The sequence below is a fragment of the Taurulus bubalis genome (genome assembly GCF_910589615.1).
Source record: "Taurulus bubalis genome assembly, chromosome: 16".
Classification (NCBI taxonomy): Eukaryota; Metazoa; Chordata; class Actinopteri; order Perciformes; family Cottidae; genus Taurulus; species Taurulus bubalis.
This window is the reverse complement of record NC_136604.1, coordinates 17,771,457-17,797,647: the sequence shown is the minus strand read 5'-3', so window position 1 is coordinate 17,797,647 and position 26,191 is coordinate 17,771,457. Positions and strand designations below refer to the sequence as shown.

The following is a 26,191-nucleotide window of genomic DNA, read 5'->3' as shown; positions in this document are numbered from 1 at the left end:
CCGAGCGCAATGTTCCCTGTGATGGATTAAAACTTCTCGAGCGAGTTGTAAGTTGATTTTTCCTCATTGCTCGGTAAAGAATGGAAAATACTGCAGCAGCTTTTGGTAGCAGACACATGAAAGGTCGTAGAGATGGAGGGTAAGTGAGAGCTGTATGAGGTGTGGAAAGAAAAAGTCAGACAGTGGGAGAGCAAAGCTGGCTAAAGACACGGAGAATAATTAGTATTTCCATAGCGCTGTCTCCCTGCAGGGGGGCTGCAGAAATCTTTAAGGGCCTCCTCTGTTTCCTCTCTGAAGCAGATGTCTCTCTCTCTCTCTCTCTCTCTCTCTCTCTCTCTCTCTCTCTGTCACTTGCAGCTCAACATCCCATTTTATTTTTTTATTCCTCAAACAATCTGCGAGCCTCAAAATACAAGGAGGTTTTAAAAAAAAAAAACCCCAGGGATTCTACCGATGCAGCAGGCGCCGCTGCACAAATGTGGAGTGATTCGACAGATCATCATATCTGCTGCTTGTTCAAATCTTTTACAGGAGAACAAAGTGGCCCTAAGCAGACGTACAACCGCATAATCCCCCCGGAATGAATACCGTCTGTATCTGAAGTGGAGATTTTAAGATTATGTGATTGTACAGAAACAGATTTGTATTTTTAATTCAGGACATTTCCTGAGTTAAGAGTTATCGTATAGTCGTCACATCGCCGACGTCGTACTGAGGATTACGGGGCAGACGTTCCTGTAGCCGAAGCTCAGGGGTAAACTAACTAAAATAACAGACCGCCGCCAACAACTGGGGGTGATTTGGACGAGCAGGAGAGCCGTTAAGAGATCTGTTAGCCGTGCAAAGAGCAAATACGTGGACAAAGAAGAGGAAAACCTCTCCCAGATCAACTGGACCACACCATCAGGTTCTTCAGGGTTCACAGCAGTGAGGACCTGGACTGGACTCACCACACAGACACAGACACGAGACTTCTTCCCTCGAAGGCCGAGGAGGTTCAACATGGACTACACACGGGCACCATTGAGATCCTGACCGGTTGCATCAATATAGCCCCATATGGTAACGTCCACTATTACTGTCTTAGATTCTAATCCTGCTTTTACGTCTCTGATTTTCTTTTTCTTTATACATACTTATATATGTACACACACCATAACAATATATTTTCTTTAACAGCGACTATCAAGTGACAGACAGCGAAGTCGACTGGTGTGTTTTCAAAATGAACAGCACCAACCGAGGGAAGATGGCGAGCGGCTTCAGCTTCAGCGTCCTTGTCAATAATGTCTCCGGATGTCTGCGGAGAAGCTGTGACCTTGAGCTCCCCTCCGATAAATCAGCGGCGTCGTGGAATTATTTCAGCTATTTAAAGTCCGACGCCTTAAACGACCCGTGGCCACGAAGAGGAGGAATGCAGCCGCCCCCCCTTGTTTAATCATTTTCAACTGCATTGTTGTATTAAACAGCTCATTGTTACTGTAATCCACCCCCATAAACAGTGAGCTTACATGGTCGCTACACTTGTATTTTCTCTGCAGTAAAGCGCAGCCTCAGCTCTGATCCCCGTGTTCCCCATGCGGCAAAGTGCCGGACACATGCTGCTTTCTTATTCAGCCTTTAGTTAATGGAAGTGATCACTCCATTCTTGTTTTAGGAGTCCTTGCGCTCATACTTGAGTCTGCATCTTCCCTCCGTGTGTGAACAAATGCAGCTTTTAGTCTGAGCAGCGAGTAGCTGCCTGAACAGCTGGCGCGCCCACGAGCCGGCTGTTTTCACCGCGGGATGTTCCCCAATAACAAACTGGATCTCCTCCTCTTCCTCACCACGGCGACAGAAGCTCGCCCGGGATCCTGCAGACCTGAACTACGAGCCAGACCGCTTCGACCTCACCCCAAAACATTCCAGAGGAAAGTGGCTGGACCCCAGAGAAGAAGCTGAATTAACTCTTCTTCTAGTCTTCTAATAAAGGGTTTAACGATTCCCTCTTTAAATGAGAGTAAACAACAACAAAAAGAAGGTCTTGCAGACATTTGTCAGACGAGAAAACAGACAGGCAGCTATTGTTGAACTTTGGCCCGGAGCTCAAAGCCGGCGTGCGAACGTTTCGCTATTCCTGCAGATCAAAAGCACAACAAACGAGCGACAATATCCTGGTTTCCATTCAGCTGGAAAGATCATTTTCGGGCGAACTTTTGAAACGTTGCAAAACAGGAAATGTGAATCAGCACGTTTCCATTGATTCAAACTCAGCTGCGGCGCAGTTTGCTCAGAAGCTGGAACTACAGGCGACTGCATGGCTGTGAGTCTGGAATCAGATTAGAAGGAGTAGAGGTCGAACCATCGATGAGAGGAAAATGGATTTAGTTCTTCAGGAATTTGCCTCAACTGCTCTTTGGCATTACATTGGCCATGTTATGAAGACGCAGACAGCTGATCAGTCACGCGACTTAAATGATGGATTGACTTGAAAAAAATCTCAGGCGAATTTACAAGTTTTGGGTCACGATTAAGGAATATTCTCTTTAATTGTTCCGGTTAATTTAGGTTAAAAAAAAAGAAGAAAGAAAAGTGAGATGCAGAGGAATGAAAACAAACACTGCCCTTTTGACACACACACACACACACACGACACTGACTCATCACAGCTGCTGTATCTGTGTGTGTGTGTGTGTGTGTGTGTGTGTTAGACAAGTTGAACTCGATGGCGCGTCTGCCGTGATGAAGTGGTTGTAATGAAGCGCGAGCGCGTTGTTGATGTATGAACGGCTCCGGTTACAGCGTCATATTACCTCCGACAGACGATGCTAATCCGCTCCACACGTAGAAGCTTGCATTGCTCTGATTGTACATTTTGAAATTAAAGAGAACTGGTTTCGTGTCGGTATTTGGTGTCGACAGACGTGTCTTGGAATCGTTGCCCGGGGGGGAGAAAAGATTGGATCTGTGTTTTAGACATGTTTTGAGATGTGGTATGTTCTTGCTCAAGCGTTACATCCAGTTATAAGTGATTCTAAATTGCGGATTTAAGTCTCAGAAGTGGTAACAATGCCCCTTAATCCCATAACGCGGTCCGTGGATGAAATGTTTTCCCATATCGGTTCCGACTTGTACGCTTTGTTGGCTTTTGGATTTATCATCTCTGTAGTAAAAGCTCCATTTATATTTATTTCATATTTATTATGGCTGGAAAGCAGCTGACAGGCAGCGCAGCTCGTGAGTCAATAACATCCTGCACTGATTTTTCCTCTGTCAGTCACTAAGAGACTCCTGAGGGCGACGTGAAGGGGAACGGAATTCATATCGTCCATTTTACTGACATCTTTCAATTCTGTCTTGTGGTGGAATTAGAAAACATTTATATATGAAACCGTTATTGACTTTGATCTATCGCAGTTCTTACAGACTCTTTTACAGCCAGCGTTATAAAAAAGTATACATGTGCGCGTTGGCCCGACCGGACGAGTTAGAAAGCTTTGAAGATGAAATAAAACACGGTTAACAGCGTCACAATGTCTGGTTGTAGCGAGTGGCCGCGTTAACTGATGAAACGTGTCCGCAGTTGCTCGCAGTGACCTGCATAAAGCGGCTGTAGCGCATGGGGGTTGTCCTGAAAGCACAAGGTCGCCGGTTCGATCCCCAGTCTCCCCGTAGTTTGCATGGCCTGGAGCAAGACACTAAAACCCCAGTTGCTCCCTGGTTCATCATCCAGCCCACTGCTCCTTAATTACCACTACAGGTTAGAAAAAAAAATTCCCCACTGTGGGATTAATTATTATTATAAAAGGTCGGCGTAGACAACAAAACCACGGATGCTTTTGGAGAGTCGCCAGTCAACAAGGTCACTCTTTAAACCGAAACGTCAGCGGCGTCTCTGCGGCGGCCGGCCAATAAACGCGCTGATAAGACAGATAGCGTGGTTGGAAGCACACAGTGATTTTTATGCTTGTAACTTCTCGTTGACAAGCCGTTGCACACGTGCGTCATCGTTGTTTACAAACTGTAAAAGAGTCGATTACTGTTCACAGCTGCTGAGAGACGAACTGACTTCTCTCCAAGCATTAAGTTATGAGAGAGACATGAGCAGAGTCCCTGCTAGGAACACTTACCGGCAAAGAAAATCATGTTTTCTTCCATTTACGACAACAAAAAGTAATCATGGGAAAAAAGCAGCAATACAGAAATCCTGACTGAGAGTCATACTGCTTTCCACCCTCCAGCTGGCCAGGACCAGGACCAGGACCAGGACCAGGACCAGGACCAGGGCCAGGGCCAGGACCAGGACCAGGACCAGGGCCAAGACCAGGATCAGGGCCAGGGAAAGGACCAGGACCAGGACCAGGACTAAGACCAGGACCAGGACCAGGACCAGGGCCAAGACCAGGATCAGGGCCAGGGCCAGAACCAGGACCAGGACTAAGACCAGGACCAGGACCAGGGCCAAGACCAGGATCAGGGCCAGGGAAAGGACCAGGACCAGGACCAGGACCAGGACTAAGACCAGGACCAGGACCAGGGCCAAGACCAGGATCAGGGCCAGGGCCAGAACCAGGACCAGGACTAAGACCAGGACCAGGACCAGGGCCAAGACCAGGATCAGGGCCAGGGCCAGGGCCAGGACCAGGACCAGGACCAGGACTAAGACCAGGACCAGGACCAGGACCAGGACCAGGGCCAAGACCAGGGCCAGGACCAGGGCTAGGACCAAGACCAGGACCAGGACCAAGACCAGGATCAGGGCCAGGACCAGGACCTGGACCTGGACCAGGACCAGGGCCAGGGCCAGGACCAGGACCAAGACCAGGATCAGGGCCAGGACCTGGACCTGGACCTGGACCTGGACCTGGACCTGGACCAGGACCAGGGCCAGGACTAGGGACACACAGGAGCAACCAGTACTTTCCTGCAATAACCAGATGGGACTTTTGGATACAGATTTATAATGTTATGCTGTTGTTTCCATACAAAACAAGTTTAATTTAAATATGCTCACACAAAATCCCAACCATCGGGGATTTTCAGTTTACGTATCACAGGCTCGTGATTACCACCATCCTCAAAACAAAATCCTCTTTTTTTGGCAACCATTGAGTGTAAAGTGACTAATGTTCATGTAAAGGACACAACGGTGTTCAGTTAAACACGTCTCTCCCTTTTCCTCGCGTGAGCTCACACTTAGGGCTCGTGACGCTTGACTTGCCTGCTGCATGTTTGAACTAACAGCACTGATGTCACTGGTCGGTCACGGAAAACAATGCAGCGCTTTGTTTTCTCGCACACAGGGATTAACCCGTGAGGGGGAACTGGGGCGAAACTTTGCTGGTGGGCCCTTATTGACATGCTGCACCACTACCACACACACACACACACACACACACACACACACACACACACACACACACACACACTCTGTCACCTCCAAGCTCCTTTCAGTGCAGTACGCTGCAGCCGATACGACTTTCATTAAGCACCCTGAGATGAAGGAACCAACGAGTGCTCCTCAGCGGGAGGACTTGTTGACTCTTTTTTGTGGCGTGTGATTCCAGGAAAAGTGTTACCAGAAGTAGTAACCCTCCCTAAAACATCTGGCCTTATTAGCGATGGAGTGAGCCGTCGAGTGCCTGAACAACTTTCACACTCATTAAATATTTGCCACTTATCGCAGGGCGAATGTTTTTAGTTTTTTCTTCTCCTTTGAAAAAGAATAATAAAATCAATGTGCAATTTCAACGATCAGCTGCTTAATTCATTAGTCAAAGTAAATTCATAAAGCAACTTGTTTCATGATTGTGAAAGTAATTTTTTCGAGCAAAAAAACAACTATTTACGTCTCAAATGTGTGAATGTACTGCTTTCATATTTAAAAGCACATTGAATATTTTGGACACATGACGACGTCACGTTGGCCTCTAAGCTGCTGGGACATCTCTCTCTTTCTGTTTTTAGACCAAATGGTGATTCGATTAGAAACGATTCATCAATTAACTGAGAAAATAACTGGCACATTAATCGATTATGAGTAGTCTTGTCTCTTAAACGAGACTGGGGCCGTTAATACACGTGAGGTCGACACTAAACAGCAGAATGATTAAAACTCTTCTGTTCCGAACGTCTGAGTCTCTTGTTTTTAGCTTGGATACCCGCAGTCAACAAAAAAAGTTTATTATTATACATCCACTTAAACGACAATTTTAATTTTTTTTTGCCTTATCATTGTACACTGAGAAAGTGAACCAGCGCTTCGCCGCAGACGGCGAGTCGTGTTTGAGTCAATCATATCTACAACCCGATAGTCACGGATCAATTTACATTTCTGTCATTCAATTCCATTCCGCAGAAACACTTTCTTCTTCTGCCTCATTGCTTTCATTTCTAAAAGATCTGCGCCGATACTTCTCGGGAACACACAAAGTCTTGCTGGGATTAAGAAGGACGGAGAGAGAGAGAGAGAGAGAGAGAAAGAGAAAAAGAGAAAGAGAGAGAGAGAGAGCGTGGCCAATTCCCCCTTGGAATCCACACATTGTTTCCCCTCAGCCGATGGGGGATTCTTATCAAAACGCTGCCAGGGCCATCATGAAAGGATATGGTAATTATGGGAAAAACACACACACACACACGCACACACACACACACACGCAGCCAGGAAGGCCGACCTAGCACCGGGCTAATATAATGTGTCTGGTGTGGGGGCTATTTACATACCCTTCCAGAGTGCTTGTCACATTCAATTAATTACTCTCTGGCAGGGTGACAAAGATGATTAAAAAGCACGATGGAAAATATTTCCTCACATGGCTCCAAAAAAAAAAAAATATGAAAAAAATCTGCTAAGTCCTTTTTAAGTGAAGCCAAATGATCACCAAACAAGACATGATGTATTTGTACAAGTTAAAGGTGTTTTTTTTTTTGGGGTGTTTTTTTCAAATCCCAAGAGGAATTGCAGTACCATTCCTCCTTCTGCTGCTGAAAGGAAACGCAGAAAACGAGTCAGAGAGGATGTTTGTAGGAGAGGCTGTGATCATGAGCTGTGCTTTATTCTGGCGGGAGGAGGAGGAGGAGCAGAAGAAGAAGAAGAAGAAGAAGAAGAAGAAGAAGAAGAAGAAGAAGAGAGCGGAAGCCTGTGGGGGTAATGAGCTGCATCACAGCGTCCGTTCACAGCCCCTCTCACATCTGATGTCTTTCAGCGACCGCCGCTTATTTAACTCTGTCAGATCAATTAGCAGGTGAAGAAAGGACCGGGGGAGACGCCGAGCCTTTTGTTCGAGGTACAGTGTGTGATTTCAGGGAATTCATCTCGGCAGAAGTTTTTTTTTTTCCGCTTATCGTACAAAAAAGGAAGCAGGCAGAATCGGGATTGTTGTGGTGAAACTGTGGAGGGTAAATCAAACACCGGGGGATGCGACAGCCTTGTGCGGGGAATCGGGAGCTGTTAGTGTGAGGCAAATACCCCAAGGGGCATATGAATACGGAAATCTACATTTCAAGTAGCTCGTATCTCTGCCTCTCGCTGAAATACGCTGGAGCAGCCCGAGCCTCATTTTTCACATATGACTGAGGACTCCCGACTGCAGCCGAGCTCAATCCATTCGTCACGAGGGCTCCATTCAGCCGGGACAGCCTCCCCGTTACACAGAAATGTCCTTTTCTATACAAATGCCGGCCCGTGAAATGCATTTTCCCTTCTTTCTGCTGTTTGGCCCCTTTGTCAGGAGACATGACGGCCGGCTTCAGCCAGATTATCCTCGTCTTTGAGATCGGAGAGAGCCGACAAACAGATTGCGATTTGCTGAGAAGATCCCCTTCGACCGACTGTGACAGGTAGCACCTTGGTAAAAAAACAAAAAAAAAACAGGGTTTCTGTCATCCCTCGCCCGGCTGTGCATCAGCGTGGCTGAGGAATCGGTCCATTGTGTGTTTTATGAAGCCGTCTGCAGATAGCAGCTTTTCAAAAGGTTTTTGAAGCCGTTCCAGATGCTGTATCACTTCTGACGAGTTCACACCGTGAGCACAGCAGGAGCGTTTGTCACAAATTACAACAGTTGGAAGAATGAGGGGTTCATCCTTACACACTTCCCAAAAATAGAGCTTTTGAATCGTTGCAATCATCCCCTCCCCCCGAGTCCATTTCACACCGGTGGAATAATTGTTCATGAACTCAGTGAAGTAATTGTTAAAGAGGCAGAGCAGAAATCGGATTGCCTGATTAGAGATCTTTAGGGAGACTTACAGCGTTAAAAACTCTAAATCAGGTTCCAGTTGGCGGAGACGATCTGGATTCTGATACTTCAACTCAGGGCACCTGGCAACATGAATATTGATCCAATAACTGTATACCTTGTTGTATGAAATCCATTGGAATCCATTCCTGGGCATGTTTCTCAACAGACGCATATTAATGTGAAGGTAGGGAGAGACCTTTAAGAAGTGGAGACGGCGCCATTCCAGGTTAGCCAACAATGATTATATCGTTTTTTTACCATTAGCATTTTCTTTACTCATTGTTCGGAAGTCCTTTTGAAACACTGCATGGACAAAGTCATTAACGGTGACCTTTAAGCAACGGGAGTGAGTGAATGTAGAGAAGCGCTAATGCTGGATAAACGCTGCATTGGTTTGGGCGCTGATACCGACCTACCGCTTCTGAATACATAATATTGTCTCAGGAGATAATGAGACTGAACAGACAGATCCATGCTCAGATAAAGTTATTAGATATACAACAGCAGCGCTGACCCTCATCCCTGTTCATCACAGCAGCTCAGTTTGCAAGGTCTCACAAGCTGAACATCATGAATGTACAACGATCGTTTCAAACATTTCAGCTTTCAAGGTTAACGGCTGCAATTTGCAAATAAATAAAAGCCTGACTTCCATCAGTGCGACATAAAAATCTCACAAATTTGGATGTTAGAGTTAAAGAAAAGTATTTATTTATCTTTCATTTCAGTACAAGACGCTGTCAAAATAAACTACAGTGTGCAATTGTCTGCTCATGTTTGGGTTGGTTGAGATGCTTCCTCCTTCTCTGTATTCATAACGTTACTCTCCTCCTCCACTCTGCACAAAACAAAGTTAACTACAAGGCAGGTTTCCAAAGAGCACAAGATCATGCGAGAATAGCTTTAGCCGTTAGCTCTGTTATGTCGGGATCACTGCGATTACTCTGAGCAGCGTGCATGGGATTTACAGTTCGATAAGTGTCTGATTTTGTTAGTTGTTTCAAATGTTGGACTCAATGTGAACCGTCAAAGAAAAACGTCAATACGGGACTCAGTCCGATCAGCTGAAAACCTGCCAGTTTCAATCTGCAGCCTATCGATCGGTGCATCTCTATTTAATATAACATCGCAATCTTTTAAACCGTCTAGAAACAATAAAAGTAACATCTGTACGTACGCCTAAAAGATAAGGTGTATGAATGTCTCCACATGGAAGTTACAGGCTCGTGTTAACTTAAATAAGAGGTATCAGGTTTGGTGTTGGAAGAGAAAACACTGGATCTTTGCATCCCTTCTTTTTGCATTGGCTATAATTATGAGGAGTGACTGATCCCAGCTGTGCCTACAAGCCCGAGAGCGTCCATGCAGCAGATGGCTTTTCCTGCTTTCTTGGCCCTACGGGAAACGCCTGGACCGCTCACAGTCACCTCCACCAACCCTCTAACACCGCTCCCAGAAGTCCTTACTCAATGAAAAAAAAAACCACACAATGAGAGCTCTTACTCACATCTTGATTGGCAGGAGTGTACGCCTGTCTTTCAACCGCGCTCTGAGGAAAATAAACCGCGCGGACCAGTAGAGCCGCGGCGGAGTGCCTTTCACGCCCGGTTGGGAGTGTGAGCAAACACAGGGCTGCCGCTACAGTGATCCTCACGGCAAACACTGCCAATCAGGTCAATGGCACAGATATTTATTTATTACCCGCGAGTCAGATGCCTCAGGCTGCTCACAAGGGCCATTCATTACGCTTCAGACTGAGCAAACAGTGGTGCAAGTACGGCACAATAAACCACCTATGCTATTCATGTGACTCAGTGAGTTGGCACAATCCATTCACACACAGCCCACACGCACACACACACACACACACACGCACGCACACATAACAGTGCCTCAGGTGTCGGAGCAAATAGCTCTCTTAAAAAACAAACAGTCAACAAGCTCCTACCTGCAATTTGGCGGCGGGTCCAAGGTTATCTCTGCTAGCTCTTTCTGGATTCTGAAATGAGAGGAAGATCTGTGTAATATTCATATTCATAGTCACAACACACACACACACACACACAGAGTAATATAAATCCTGCATGTAAAATCAATCTGCAAGTGTATACATTGAATACCGCATTGATTTCTTAATGAGCGCCTGAGCACCGCGATGGAACACAAGAATGATTCCTGTCACGCAACATCAACACGGGGGATGCACGGCTGAATATTTGCCTTTAAAAAGAAGAAGAAAAAAAAAGAAAAAACACACACACACAGGAATGAATTGATATTGATGTAAAATTGGGTAAATGAATCATATCACATAATTAATCTGGCTCCTGATCACGGTCCTGCTTTCAGGGAGCATTTCCACACTGGGCACATAAACAAAAAGGGTTTAATGAATAGACCGTAGAGAGGTCAGATTTCTCCCACGGTTAAATATTCATTACAAAACTATGTCAGTGATTTGCCTACAAAGATCCAGTAGCCGGGTGTTACACTTTAAAATCACTCAGTCAGCTATAAATGCCGCCGTTATCCTCTCCGTGCAGAGAGAGCCACCTCTGCCTCGTTTACAGACTGATGATGGAGCAACTCGGCCGATTTCAAAGCAGGTTTTCCAACATGGTTGATGTGTCTATATCCAGCGTTCCTCCATATTCCCTGTGTAGCAACCATGATATCTCCAATTATTTCTTTCCTTCTTGGTTTGTTAAGTTGCTTTTTTTTTTTAGGGTTTCTAGCGGGGTTAAATATATTCTCTTCCTGTTAAGGCGGTTGAAAACTACAACAAAAAGCATTGTATATCTTCTACTTTGTTAATTCTTGATCCTCAAATTTCTTGATTCTTAATTCAAATGTCATGATATTCCAGAAAGCATGGATTGATCTGATTTAGCCTCCATTACCGACAGTGGCAGAGTTCGACTCGGCACATTAGATCTGACGGTGGAAGCGGACGCTTTTTGGGTTAATCACCTCCGACGGGGGGAAGACAGTTTGTGCGAATGTGGAAGTTATTCGGTCTCAAAAGTAGGAGCTTTAGGAATAAAATAACATTCACATGACTTCCACAGAGGGGGAGCTCATTAAATTCAGCAGGAATGACTTGCAAACCTAAGATTTTAATCATTAAAGTGCCTGAAATGTGAAATCTATCGAAAAGCTATTGAGTGAAAACTAAAGAACGCCGCTGTCTCCAAATGACAAAAGGGTACATGAAGTGTCCTCACAGCCGGATAAGTCTGGACTCAATTTGCTCAAGTCTGAGTTCTCAAGGACGCGAGCTCAAACTGTATTGAGAAACAAAACAAGTAAAATAATCCATTTGTTTTCCTTTTTCGTTCCCCTTCCAGCGTGCTTTCACACACTTACTCTGCCCCTATAACTCAAAAATGCTCATGCTCGCTTTTTAAAAAGCGAAAAGACAAAATAATTGAGTACTCTTATTGATCACGCTGTCTCTTCACTCAGCTGTTTGTTAGCTGGGGACATGAACATAATTTGCTCTTGCAAGAGAGAGAGGGAGAGAAGAAAGTCCAGCAGTCGATGTTGACATGATATATTGTTTCAGCATCGACGAGGCAATGAAAGGATGTGCAATAGTCACACCGGAAAAAAAGCCATTTGGGGCTCGTTTACATCGCGCTGCAACCGTTTCACTGCTCGAGAAGAGTCTCAAAATGCTACTTTATTGCACCCTGGAGAGCAAAAGCTACTGTATGTAATGCATCTGCAGCACGGAGGAATCCTACGGGGATTAGAGACAAAGAAAGCTGTGCAGGAATGCCGCCGCGCCATTTATCTTACTGTCAATCACGAGTACTTATCAAGACAAAAGTTGTTTCTGGAAAGGTGCACTCTAGCAGCGAGCGAGCCGGTCTCTGCCCGGTGCGTCTGCTGCATTGTGGGATTGAATGAGTACAACCTGCAATTGGTGGAACACATTGGTCTAGAGTAGACACTAGTGGGCTGCGAGGTGTCAGCGAACGCACGTCGTTCAAACTTAAGAAACAAGTGATGATGAATCCAGGCAAAGCAGCTGGAAGTCACTGAGTCACACACTCTTGCATTCCCAAAAACATGTTTACTCATCAAGCTTTCCGCTCACACGGCTGCAGCAACATACAGCAGTGTGTGTACTGGATAGCACGGATTTGAGCCATGGGAAAAAAACTGAAGTCAGTGTAAACCATCCCAAAAAAATGCCCTTTTACTTTATGAATTATGAATATGATTGTACTTTTACTGATAAAAACAACCTTGTCAATAGTAGTTTTAATGATGCATTATACGGTGTATTAGAGCTAGTGTGAGGATTTAAACAGAACATAATTCCCTTTCTAACACTATTTTTAAACAACGTTAAAAAACATCTCCTTCAAACGACTGTATTAATTCAGGTTTCTCGCAAAATACGACATTTTAACACATCAAGATAACGTTTTAATCCATCTTCGGCCAATACAATTTTTCACTGACCAGAGCCTGAACGCACCGTGATGCATGATGCATGATGCATGATGCATGATGCGTCCCGGCTCTCAAAACCGATTTGTTGTTCACGACGCAACATTATCAGGGAGGATAATTACACCACCATAACCGCCCCGCCCAAAATATGATGTCACCTGCAAGCAGAACGCGAGAACAGACATAGAGGTGCACGCTCTAATTTCACCAACCGGTTCCCCGTTTGGAGATGGCGGTGGCATGATGGTTTACTGGGAATATTGTGTTTTAAATATACGTTGTCTTGTGCCGGCTAAAGGACTGTAAGTACAAGAATGCCAATAACACGTCCCCATAGAAGAACGCCGAGATGGGAGTGTACTTCACAGGTTGGTTGATGATACATAACACAAATCTTTAAACTCCCTTCTGCGAGGAAATGACTGCTTGAGGGAAGAGGGGAGAAGAAGAAAAAAAAGACATATATTTGCAAAGGAGCCTGTAATACAATCTCCACGGTTATGGAGTCGTTCTCAGCTTGAGTGCGTGCTGTGTAATTTTATCTGCAGTATTTCCTGAGGTGGCACATTTGACGACAGAAGCTGGAGACCTGTTAGGGAGAGCGGTGCACTGAAAAAGGCCGGGGAATCCAAAAAAGGGGGGGAAAAACCCTGATTGTATACCGCAAGTTCCTCGCGCTCGCGCGTCGCCTCTGTAACCAAACACTTGCTTTCTCTAATGTTCCAACAGCTCGTTGCGTTTGATAATCCCTTGAGACACTGCAAGCACTAAACTATTACATTCTGCATGCCTCGACATATGCAAATAAGTCAATATCATCCGAGCCCAGTTTCTGTGATGGAAAACACCGGCTTTGGCTTATGTGTGGAGCAGCCGGTGATTGATCACAGGAGCAGGCGCTGAAAAGCAACTAAATAACAGTGTGCCTGTCAACCTTCCTATAAAACGGTTACCCTCAAGGTCCTTATTTTTTATGTTGCAGCCAACTCGGGTGATAAGAAGTCACCTCTGTATTTATTTCAAACAGTCTCCCGTCGTTACAAGAGCCAAAAAGCAGAGGATTTCATGAAAATAGAGCCGTGGACAGACTTGGCGACGTGCTGGCCGACGTGAGTAGTTTAGTTTTATTCCTAGGAAACTACACTTTGGTGTGAAGGCATTTATTTTTCTTTCACACGGGACCCTTAAGATGTCACCGTGCTTTAACCAAAGTGCTTGTTGGACGACCGAACAGCGAGTGAAAACCCGCCCGTAACGTTCCAGTGCCAGAATTTAGGGGCCGCGTCTGCGCTCTTATTTTGAAACGGAGGCCAAATGAGGTATAAACCATGTGGTAGCCTGAGGCAGGAGTGTTAAGAACCCTCCCAGCATGCACTGGGTCTATAGATGAATTCGTTCCTCTCGTTTTATGGTGTCATTTGTCTTCTACGTTGTGCTCCACAACATTTCCGCTGATGAAGTTAGATATATTACCAGTGAATGTTGGTGGATGATGAGTGAGGTTCTCCTCATGGACGAAGAATACTCCTTTAAGTGATAATCATAAGTCTGTTATGCAAATGAAACCGTGCAAATATCTCCTGAAAGCAGCTTTAATTGCATGAACAATTTACAGCAAAGTCCTGATTTCTGCAGTTAATCCATTTTATTGTTCAAATAAAAAATTCTTATTTTAGTTAAGTTTGTCTTTTTGCTCACAGTATCTCAAACAAAGTTTGGTTCTATTTTGTTTACAAACTTGCATTAAGCTTTTCTTCTTCTGCATAGTTTTACAATATCCTGCACGTTCTCATACGAGATCCTCATTATATTAACACTCTTTCATCAAGGGTCGAACAACGCAAGCGATTTGTATTTGAAACCTGTGCGATCGAAATGTGGGCTTCCCACAATGTCAAAAACATGATCAACTGCGGTATTGACATTTAAAGGGCACGCTCGGTGCACAAATCAAGCGCTTCCTAAACTAACAGCAGGGTACGATCCAGATGTTTCGGCTTCTTCACTTATTTAGCAGTAGAAGAGTAACATGCTGAACATGCAGGTGAAGAAGAACTTTAACTTTAAGCCTCATTTGATGCAAAGGTTTGTTAATTAGAAGGAATTTTGGATCCAAGGTTTTGCAACACATTCATTTTGCTACTAGAAGGACAAATACTTCATTTGATGCAAACAATGTATTCATTAGCAAGAAAGCAGCATATAAAGGAAGCGAAAGCAGCGCTCTGTTTGTTGAAATGAGAACGTGCCGTCAAAATATTTAGACCCTAGAAACCATGAATAGTTGTGTCAAAGGATCGTGATCTCAATATAGATACAACATGATTGTGTGTATTATTTTGTCCATAATCATGCGGCCCCATGTTTTCCAAACACAAAGGGTTTGACATGAATGCCTGCGGGGAACGATTGTGCGTGCGCAGTTATTTCTGTTTGAATGATTATTATGCCTCTATGATGGAAAGCTTTTCAACCGGCCTTTTATGAGCTAATTAACACCTTTTTTTCCACCAATCATGATTGGTCAGCTGCGTGGAGGTGGAAAAAGAAATAAAAGGAGCCGGGGTTTCAATTTCTCTCTCGAGCTCCTCTTCATTTTCATTCTTTACGCGACTATTTCTGTCCCTCTACGAGTGAACGACACTACGAATGTCTGACATTTTTTTGTTAATTTTCCCGTATTTTAAGTCAAGTCAAGCAGTGACGTGTGTAAACCCAACCGACTTCCAGACAGCCATTAACATACAACGGCGCCGATTATCCTCATAATGATAATCTATTTGAACGAAAAATCAAACATTTCCTCATTTGGCACAGGCGTCTGGAGAAATGCACAGGAAGTGATGCTTTAATGTGAAGACGATAAAGTCAATAGCGTAGTAACTAATGACTATTTTCATTATCGATTGATTTCTTTATTACCTTTTGAATCGATCGATAAGGGATTTCACAGAGCCCCGAGGTGACGTTTTCAAACGTTTTAGTTTTTTGAGAAGCAGCACATCCTCACATTGGAGAAGCCGGAGCCAGCGAGCCGCTGCTGTTGGTTTCAGCCTAATAAAAAAACGACTCAAACGATTCATCCCAATTTAAAATCGTTCATTTTCCGTTGCTCGACTCAAAAATGAACCGACTAACCGACAGACGATCTCGAGGAGAAAAAAAACCCAGTGAGTTTTCAGCGCCAAAGACGGAGAAAGAACTTCCCAACAAAAGAAAAGTGACAGAGGGGAGCGGCGCAGCAGCGGACCTACCTCTTGGCGCTGGTGGAGAGCTTGGCGGCGGTCTTGCTGGAGATCTTGGCCTCCTTCTTCTTGGGCTGGGTCTGGTCCCGCTGCTCGGGGCCCGGCTGCTCCGGTGGAGCCGCCTCCCTCTGCTCGGCGTCCGAGCTTCCCCCACTGGTGTTGGGGCTGTCGTCCGGCCTCGGCTGCACCTCACTGGACATGCTGAACACTGCGCACACACACACACACACACACACACACGTAAGAGTTACGGATGCTGAATCCACAGAGACGGTGTAATTAAAAAACTGCGTGAACTCAATCCGCTGGTCAAGATTCTGTGTGATGAGCTAATTGTTGTTTTTTCTTTGTGCAAGGATGAGTGTCTTATAATTCCCATGTGTGTAATATATTTAATGCATTATATTCACTGTTGTGATGCACCATGTGATTATAAGTTACTCTAAAAAGTCATTGGGTGCTTAAAGTAAAGAAAAGATGCATTATAAGTATGTTTATAATGCATTATAACGTGTTTCCACATTTTCTGTCCATTTTTACAACATTAATTTGAACCTTGGTCTAATATTTATGGTTTGTCTGCTTAAATTGTTATTGACACTCTCAGTCAGTAATTATATGAATGAAAAAGAGGATTAGTCATTTCACTTCACTTCATCTGCAACTGATGATCATTGTCATTGTGCTGCTTGTTTTCTTAATTGATTCATTCATTCAATTGTGAAAGATGTCAATCCCAATTTCCTTTTGTTTGGTTTGTTCTACCACCAAAGACATCCAGGTGTATATATGATATACAGAAAAACCAAAAGGGGAAGCAGAAGTGCTCCCCCGTGAGAAGACGCAGCCATCAAACGTTGTGTTAAATGCACTGAGGTGCATTCAGTCTTCGTTATGAGAAGATTGTAATTGTTAAAGAAGTTGAATCTGCAGGCCAGAGGATTAATTACACTAGAAGAACATCTTGCTTTGGAGCGACGGACTCATATGTTTGTTTGTTTCTCTTTCTGGGAGAGTGATTGTGTGTTTAAATATTAAAGTTAAACATCCTAAAGCTCAAATCAAATGTAATCTTTAAAATGCTCTAAGCAAGACTGGGAGTAGCTCAAGTGCCTCTCACTGGCTCGCAGCATGGCAAAGGCTGAGAAAAGAGATTATTTAGGAAAAGTGCATCTTTTACTTCCCTAAAATGTCTGCGTCTTCTCAGTCATTCACCAATTTACCTCCTTTTTTTGGGATAATTTCATTGGCTCATGTACTCAGCATCTGTAATATAATATATCAGGTTAATATCACGTGTTCTTTCACCTGATAAAAGTCATGTATAATCAGTCTGACGGCCTTTTTCCATTTTTTATTCAACAGTGGCACTAAAATCAACAAAAAGACCAACACTGCCTTGATCGTCAGTCTAATGTTATCTTTAAAAAGCATGCATCTTTCTAAACATGAGTTGGGTTAATTGGCATTTGACCACAAATGTTCCCTATTTGCAGACTTTTAACACACCAAGGGATTAATCAATCGTCAATTGCAGCCCTACGAGGTCGTTCCTCCTCTAAGGGTCATCTCTCCAGAGGTATATTTGCAGCATCGGGCGGAGGTGGAGGTGGAGGTGGAGGTGGAGGGGGAGGGGGAGGGGGAAGATAAACACGGAGCACAGATCCTTTACCGCTCACACAGAATCAGTCGAGTTGCACACCCGCTGGTCACAAGCTTTGAGTCTCAATAATAAAGACACCTACAAGGTCATGTTCACTAAATCCAATTCCTCCATCACTCTGCGTGTGTGTGCGTGTGTGTGTGTGTGTGTGTGTGTGTGTGTGTGTGTGTGTGTGTGTGTGTGTGTGTGTGTGTGTGTGTGTGTACACGTCAAGGTGAATGCCTCTATTTACATTCCCACGTCCGTTATGAAAAATGTATGACACTAGACGAATGGCTGTGGGGGCTGTTGAGCTGAAATGAATATCAAATTGGACAGAAGTGAGGAGCAGATTGTTCAATAAACATGACAGCGGCTTTGGCAAGCCGACTCCGCGTCTGACATTTGACAAACAGCCACTGCACACAAGGCTATCTGATGCAATTAACTGCATTTGGTGGCCAGCCGATGTGGGAGATAATTGGGGGATTATATGGGGTTAGGGTGATACAGGAGAGAGGGGTGGTGGGGGCATCATTTTAAAAGGTTACAACATTTGCATGCTCCGGTGACTTGAATGCTCTCGGGATAAGCGGTGATTATGACGTGGAGAACGTCGCCAGGTGGGGACAAACACGCTGAGAAGTAAAAGTTGCAGACAGAGCAAGAGATTGGAAAGATGTTTGTTTTTGTTTTTTTTCTTCTCTTCCCCTTCAGGTGTGAAACTGTCAAAACACCTCAACCATAACTGTCAACCAAGGGGAAGCTTCCCAAATTGTGTTATTGAGCAGGCCTAAAAATAAAAACAAACAACAAATATTTATATATATATATATCCCAGAGACAATCCCAATGCATTCAGTCCCTTCATTTAAAAGACCAAAATGTCAAATTATAAAGAAATATTGCATTATGCTTTTCTAAATTTAAGTATATTGTAGGACCTCCCGCCAGGACAAATTCCTTGTATGTGAAAACATACATGGCAATAAATGGTTCGGATTCTGATTATTAACAAACCAGTCATGTATATATATATATATATATATATATATATATATATATATATATATATATATATATATATATATATATACACATATAGTTGAAATGTAATATATTAAAAATGACATTTCAACTTTGACATTTGGTCCTCCCCTTTAAGCCAATGCATTTCAGCCGGGAAGGTGTTGGGACCAGTTCCCCGTTACAGAAGTTTAATCCCTATTTGGTCCGTTTTGGTGCAATGGGTGTAACGCCGAATGAAACAGTGGCTGTTAACGATTAAAAAAAATGTCTTTCACTGCACCCCCGCGGAGTCTACGTGCACGGTTACAGGGGAGTGGGTTTAAATGATTGATATTTTCCACGGGGTTCGGGTCGGAGGGGGGGGGGACGTTCCTACTTATTCAGCACCACGAAGTAGAAGAAGAAGAAGAAGAAGAAGAAGAAGAAGAAGAAGAAGAAGAAGAAGAAGAAGAAGAAGAAGAAGAAGGCACGTATCGGGCTAATGTTTGAAGACCCCCCCTCCCCTCTGAGTTAACAGCTAGACAGCCTCGTTATGAGACGTCTTGATGAAGATGATGGAAGGAGATGAAGCACAACACATATAAAAACACGTCCAATGTCGGAGCGTTAACTGACCGCTGCTAAATCTGCTCCCGCACAATAGACGGAATGGATGCCCCCCCCCCCCCCCTCCCTCTAATACCGTAATAACCGTTTTATTCCGTTGGTGGAGTCGCGTGTTTAGAGGAGAAGACTCACCTTCTCTAAGCAGGCTGGACGCGCTGGCGGCGGGAGAGACGCGGGGTTAATGTCCACCGTATTATATTCCGTGATCTGTAACGCTGGTCGTCCGCGCTGCTTTCCGCCCGTTGCTTTGACTGACTGCGAGAGAATGTGCTAAAAAAAAAAAAAAAAAACCGCGACGGTCAAGTTATCGGTAATTACACGCATCGTTTCCGGTGTTGAGGTGACAAAGTAAAAGCCTAAATGAGCACGTTTCAAGCGAGGTGACATCTTGCGAATGAAGTTAAACTGCATCTAATTAATATCGATTTATTATTATTATTATTTTAATCTAAGAGGATCGTCCTCACTTTTATCTCATTAGACTTTTTGCACATATTTGCACAGCCATTCAGAAAAAACTCAAACCATGGTGCGCCTACATGGTTCATCTCTTCAGAAAGCCAGTTTTGTTTATGTTTTATTTATAATACATATTTTGTTATTTTGATTTTGAATGCCAAATTCGCAATTTCTTAATTTGTTGTATTTTCTGTCACCGCTCTTCGGATCAAAAAGATAACACCTTTTATCTGATCCTATCCTAAATAACATGCTGCTGTCGGCAAGTGGAGTCAGGTCATCTAATTTATTTATTTTTAATCAAAAATTGAATGCACACTGCTCTTCCTTTATGTCTTTTTTGTTCATTCGTCAATCTTTGAAGAGACAATCATTATAATTTGGACCCAAAGTGGCAAACGTTATCTCATGAAAGAAAAAATAACTCACACTTTTTTTAGAATAATAATATATAATTTGCCACAAAATGAATAACACGTTTTCCTACACCCCAGTAGCCCACTGACCTTTTCATCAAACGTCCAATAATTATTTTATGTTCATCCGGAAAATCCTCAGTTCCGATTTCTTTCCTTTTGTTTTCCGCAGCTTGACGAATCCAGACCGCCTCCGTGCGCGCTCCCACGCGAGTCCGCGCAAACGGTGTGCTCTCTGAAGCGTTATGGCAGGCTTTGATGATAGTAGACTACAAAGGAAGTGCAGAAGAGGGGAATTGATCCATCTCGCTTTAAAGTGTGCAGCGGGATTTAAAAAGCAATTTCCCAGATAATAATTACATATAATTAACAGTCTATGCCGTAGGCTGCGTATATAAAATGTCCATACTCAGATGCACGAGTTATTGGTGGTGTCTGTGTTTGGTAACCTGCCTCTGTGCGGAGGAAAGGGACAATTAATCAATTAATCTAAAACAAGTTTGAATGAACAGCTTTAATTAAAACACCACAGGTAGACCCCTAATATTTCAAGTGACTATATATAGATGACTAAGTGACACCTATCTCCTCCAGATTTTACATTTCCTTGACTATCTGTACCACATGTATTATTAAAAATTAATTAATTAACATTTTTAGAAATACTTACCCTATTGTTCACAGACCAAACGGGACCAATTCACCACCCCGGAACCTTTCACGCGGTCGATGTTTCTCTACAGTCGAATACGGTGACGGACCGTAGATTTCCCCGACATGCGCCATTGAAAACAAACGTAGCAGAATCGGCGGGTCGCTGATACGTTTTAATACCAACGAGTTAGAGGGATTGTTTCGTCTTTAATAAAGTCACGACACGTTTGTAAACAATGGAGACTATTCTAGAGCAGCAGCGTCGCTACCACGAGGAGAAAGAGAGGCTGATGGACGCGAAGACGAAAGAAATGTTACACAAGAAGTCCACGGTAAGAGCTAGCTTTAGCATCGCTGCTAATCAGCGCTGCTAACTGGAAATAACCGCTAGTTAACTTGTGTTGTTTTTAAAGTGTATGTTGTTTTTTTGTATTTTTCTGACAGCTGCGGGACCAGATTAACTCCGACCACCGAACAAGAGCAATGTTGGACGTAAGTTAAGCGAGAGTTTTAACGTCGCCTGTAATTTCAGAGAGGAAGGTGAACTTTGGCTCCATTTAGCATCTATGTGGCAAAAAGAATAACTGTAATGTAAACATCTGCAGCTCTAATTTGTGCACTGCATTTGACAGAACACCCCGAAACTTAAGAGGTGCTCATAAATCACACCTTGCTGGTGAAATTTAAATGTGTTGTTACATTTTGATGGACAGTAGCCTTTGTTTAGAAGGTAGTTTGGTGAGATTTGTTCTCCATGTGCAGGTCTGTCCAGTGAGTTATGTGGTCATTTTAAATGTTTAAAGATATTTAAATCTGTTTCATCTTTTGACAGAGGTTTATGGAAGTGAGCGGAAATCTCAGAGACGGCTATGAAGACAAAGATGGGTGAGTGACCGACTGGCTCCAGTTAAAGTGGTGCCACAAACCTTAACTCTAACCCAGACGTGTTGGAATGGAGCTTCTCCAAATTACACACATTGCATTAGTATGTCAATGTGTTAAGTTGAACAATGATTAATTTTTTTCTTATTGACAGAATGAGAAAAGATGAGCTTGGTGCCATCTCAGGACCAAATGAGTTTGCAGAGTTCTACAACAGACTGAAACATATAAAGGAGTTTCACAGAAAGCACCCTAATGAGGTAGTTGACGTCTTCCTTCTCTACAGTCTAATTTGAGACTATACGAACCTCTTGACATGGATCATTTATAATAATGTCATCACATCTCTCTTGTAGATTGCCATTCCAATGTCTGTAGAGTTTGAGGAGCTGATGAAGGCCAGAGAGAACCCCACCGAGGAGGCTCAGAGTAAGTCTAAATCATTTGAGCTAGGCTTTCTAATGGCGGTTTGCTCTGGAGACGGTCAGCTGACCTGCTTCGGGATCGACCCTGTTAAGCCTAAACTAGCTCTGACTGATGTTGCTGGCTAACGCACTGCTCTGGTTTTTGTTCGTCTTCCACAGACATGGTGGAGTTCACTGACGAAGAAGGATACGGCCGCTACCTCGACCTCCACGACTGCTACCTGAAGTTCATCAACCTGAAGGGATCCGAGGTTCAGATCCCCTTAAAGTCTGCATAAATCCCGCTGTTCCTCCAAACTGAAGTAGTTTTATTTATTTATTAACCACTTTCTATGCTCTTTCCTGACAGAAACTCGAGTATATCTCCTTCCTGTCTTCATTCGACCAGCTTTTTGACATCCCCAAGGACAGGAAGAATGCTGAATACAAAAAGTAGGTCCATCCTGCTTCTTCCCATCAGAACTGAACAGCTGTACGTTACTAAAAGTAGAACATTTATCGAGCTGTAAAGACAAGAATCCCAACTTAGCTTAATGGCGTATCATGGACCGTTTCAATTTATCACAATATGTGTATGCACTATGCTAACCCTGTGTGCTGGTTGTTTGTGCAGGTACCTGGAGATGCTGCTGGAGTATCTGCAGGACTACACAGAGCGGGTCAAACCTCTGTTGGACCAGAACGAGCTCTATGGCAAAGTGCTGATAGACTTTGAAAAAAAATGGGACAATGGGACCTTTCCAGGCTGGCCTGTAAGTTCTCCTATTCATATGTGAAGATGGTTAGTCTTGGTCGGCCATCTCATCTGACCTGTTTTTATTTGTTTGTTTTAACTGTAGAAAGAGACGAGCAGTGCTTTGACACATTCTGGAGCTCATCTGGACCTCTCTGCTTTTTCTTCTTGGGAGGTAAAACATTCAGTGCTCATGTTTTAAAGATGTATCTTTTCCGAAAAAATACTACTCCGGCTGCTTATTCATACTTCGACTGACGTGTTATTCTTATTCCTTTGCGCAGGAGTTGGCTTCTTTGGGTCTGGACAGATTGAAGTCTGCCCTCATGGCGTTGGGACTGAAATGTGGAGGGTGAGAATGTCGTTTGCAAAGCTGAAATGTATTTATTTAACGGTAAACTGATATATATCTGAAAAGTCATAAGAACCTAAAACCAAACTCTTGCAAGTACTTAAAAGGTCGGGTTATGAGAAGTGGAAAATGTCTGTTTAACTTTTCCAGGAATCTTGTAACTGTTAGAAGAATTCGTTACCTCACGTTGTCTAAAATTTGATATTTCTAAGCGTGACGCATCAGGACAGCTGATTAAGTGTGTGTGTGTGTGTGTGTGTGTGTGTGTGTGTGTGTGTGTGTGTGTGTGTGTGTGTGTGTGTGTGTGTGTGTGTGTGTGTGTGTGTGTGTGTGTGTGTGTGGAACAGGACTCTGGAGGAGAGAGCTCAGAGGCTCTTCAGCACAAAAGGCAAATCCCTGGAATCGCTGGACCCGTCCCTGTTTGCCAAGAACCCCAAAGCCAAAGGCCCTAAAAAGTAAGTGTGTAAAAAAATAATTATAATGCTGCCGGTGTCTTTATGATAGTGCTCATTATATAATTCATAACGATTTCCATCCATCACTTCTGCAGAGACACAGAGCGTAACAAGGAAATTGCCTTCCTGGAAGCGCAAGTCTATGAAATTGTGGAGATCCTCGGGGTGAGTGCATAAATCCACTGAAGAATTACTTTGAGAAAAGGTTCTCCTTATTGTCGGCTCAAACGTGACCATTTCCATCGTTTACAGGAGCAAAGGCAGCTGACTCACGAGAACGTCCAGCGGAAACAGGCCAGGACCGGAGAGGAGCGCGAGGAAGAGGAGGAGGAGCAGCTCAGTGAGAGCGAGAGCGAAGACGACGACAACGAGATCATTTACAACCCCAAGAACCTGCCGCTGGGCTGGGACGGCAAGGTGAGGCCACGCATGTGTGACTTAAATATGACGACAGTTCTTTAATACAGAATGAAAGACCGATCAAAGAAGTTTGCAGATGAAGTTCAGACCAAATACTGACTTGTTACTCGTATTACCCGACTTCAAAACCACTGAACGATCCCTTTAAGTCCATACAGTGACTCTGATGTCTGATGCAGCTGTTGCTCTTCCACGTATCTACTAGCACAGAGGGAGTTTCACATGTTTTGGAGATGATTGATTTGATAAATAATCTCCAAAACCGCGAAAAGGAAGAACTGGGAAAAAGCATTTCCAAATGTCGTAAAGATTGACTACATTTTATGGAGTATAAAAATGTTTATTCTTCCCTCCTAACTTGTTGATCCCGACCTCCAGGTTGTTAACCAATACCGTAAACATTTATCCAAACTGGTGCTGCAAAATCCTGTTTTTACAATGCTGTTCTGTTATTTGCCGCCTGTTTATTTAATCAAGTATCAATGTGTGTCGTGGTGTTTTATTCCCTGCAGCCAATTCCTTACTGGCTCTATAAACTCCACGGGCTGAACATCAACTACAACTGCGAGATCTGTGGAAACTACACTTACAGAGGACCCAAAGCCTTCCAGAGGCACTTTGCGGTATGTTGTTTTTATGTCTCGTAGTTATTAGAGGGAGTGTGAAATCTGCCCGTCTTCAAACGCCATCAACGCCACAGAACCGCAAAAGAAATTAAGTGTTGTTTTGTGTGTGTTTTTTTTTTTTGTAGGAATGGAGGCACGCTCACGGGATGCGCTGCCTGGGAATCCCCAACACCGCTCACTTCGCCAACGTCACACAGATCGAGGACGCCGTCTCTTGTAAGAGTCTTCGTCTCACTCGTTATGACCGTCTGTCTGGATTGATGAAGCGTTTTGGCAGTTGGTTTCAATAATGTTTTGTTTGTTTTCGTTACTCCAGTGTGGGCGAAGCTGAAGTCCCAGAAGGCGTTGGAGAGATGGCAGCCAGACACGGAGGTGAGTCCACACGGGTGGAATCAGGGCGACTGTTTTCGGGGGAGACGACGCTTCCTAGTTCTAATTTAATGCTCACTCCATGACTTGTGTGTGTTTTTCAGGAAGAGTACGAGGACTCGAGCGGCAATGTGGTCAACAAGAAGACCTACGAGGATCTGAAGAGACAAGGCTTGCTGTAGATTGAGGAGAGCATGAGTCACACAGGAGAAAATGGAAAGAAATCTACAAGTAACAAGCGTCCTTTAAGAATTGCGATGTTTTTTTATCGCACGTGTTTTTATTTGTAAGTAGTAATGTTGTTTTACAGACTTTGTAATGGCGTAACCCTTGATCATTATAATAAACGGAGTACTTTTTGTCACCGCTGGTTGTCTTCATTATCTCCGGTTGGTTAAATCTGAATGTGCTGCTCTGCGAGTGAGTCTTCCCTCTGAAGGATTTCTGCCGGTATTCATACTTCACTCGGCAGAGACGGACCTCTGGGACCGCGCTTTGATTTATTGTTGCAATTGGCTCGAGAGTATATTTAGACTCTCTCTACGCCGGCTACTTTACTGCTGTGATTATAACGGAGTAATAAACTACAACACGGGTACTTGTATTTATTTTAATGAACAAACCTGTCGCCAGTGAGACAACATATAGTGAAAGAAAAATATAACATTTGAAGTTTTTTTTTTCCTGGGATAGATCACATATTTAATACCATAAAACAGAAAGTCATCAACATAAATATTGTATTATTTTTCATACTGCGGAAGGCATTTCCTCGACCTCGTTCAGAGTGTTGCATATCACCACATTGTTTATAGAAGGATGTTATGAGAAGGCGCTGAGTAATTGATTCAGACGAGAGACCATAAACTTTATTGTTCTAGCAGGACACTTTGTCACTGACATCAACGCTCAATTTAAAGCCAAGCCAGTCTGGGAATGGCCAAAAGACAAAGCCATAAAATACAAGAAACACTCATTTGTGCCTCATGCGGTCTGCTCATTAACGGAGAGCAGTGAAAAATGGCTTGTTTTTGTCGGACCTGCAGTCCAAATTCCAAAGACAATCACTTAACTGTCACGTTAGTCAATAAACAACAACTCCTCACATTTAAGAAGCTAGAACCATTCAATTATATTTGCAGAATCATTTTCTGCTGATCTGATTCTTGCAGCTCTTGGGTGAACTGTCTTCATG

At 43.6% G+C, this 26,191-nt stretch overlaps 2 protein-coding genes across 2 annotated transcripts in view; one reads left to right on the top strand and one right to left on the bottom strand.

Annotated features, from left to right (window-relative positions):
- Positions 1 to 19,442, bottom strand: part of LOC306748775 (ubiquitin-conjugating enzyme E2 E2-like) — a 52,510-nt gene extending 33,068 nt beyond the window's left edge. Inside the window, exons 1-3 of the mRNA XM_079231987.1 lie at positions 19,338 to 19,442; positions 15,938 to 16,136; positions 10,168 to 10,218 (exon numbers count right to left, since the gene is read on the bottom strand). Of these exons, the coding sequence (XP_079088113.1) occupies positions 10,168 to 10,218; positions 15,938 to 16,128 (242 nt within the window). The 5' untranslated portion in view covers positions 16,129 to 16,136; positions 19,338 to 19,442. The remainder of the gene's footprint in view (positions 1 to 10,167; positions 10,219 to 15,937; positions 16,137 to 19,337) is intronic.
- A 1,444-nt stretch (positions 19,443 to 20,886) lies between these two features.
- On the top strand, positions 20,887 to 25,360 carry sf3a3 (splicing factor 3a, subunit 3). The gene is made up of 17 exons (XM_079231713.1): positions 20,887 to 21,066; positions 21,179 to 21,226; positions 21,567 to 21,619; positions 21,771 to 21,876; positions 21,973 to 22,045; positions 22,201 to 22,292; positions 22,391 to 22,473; positions 22,655 to 22,793; positions 22,881 to 22,949; positions 23,059 to 23,126; positions 23,474 to 23,581; positions 23,677 to 23,746; positions 23,834 to 23,998; positions 24,514 to 24,624; positions 24,753 to 24,843; positions 24,944 to 24,999; positions 25,101 to 25,360. Exons 1-17 carry the CDS (start codon positions 20,971 to 20,973, stop codon positions 25,176 to 25,178), a joined length of 1,506 nt encoding a protein of 501 aa, XP_079087839.1. The 5' UTR covers positions 20,887 to 20,970; the 3' UTR covers positions 25,179 to 25,360.
- Positions 25,361 to 26,191: the final 831 nt, after the last annotated feature.

Coding starts and splice junctions, on each gene's coding strand:
- sf3a3 (XM_079231713.1), top strand. CDS start 20,971: ATGGAGACTATTCTAGAGCAGCAGCGTCGCTACCACGAGGAGAAAGAG. Junction 21,067..21,178: donor TGTTACACAAGAAGTCCACG/GTAAGAGCTAGC, acceptor TTTTTCTGACAG/CTGCGGGACCAGATTAACTC. Junction 21,877..21,972: donor ACAGAAAGCACCCTAATGAG/GTAGTTGACGTC, acceptor TCTCTCTTGTAG/ATTGCCATTCCAATGTCTGT.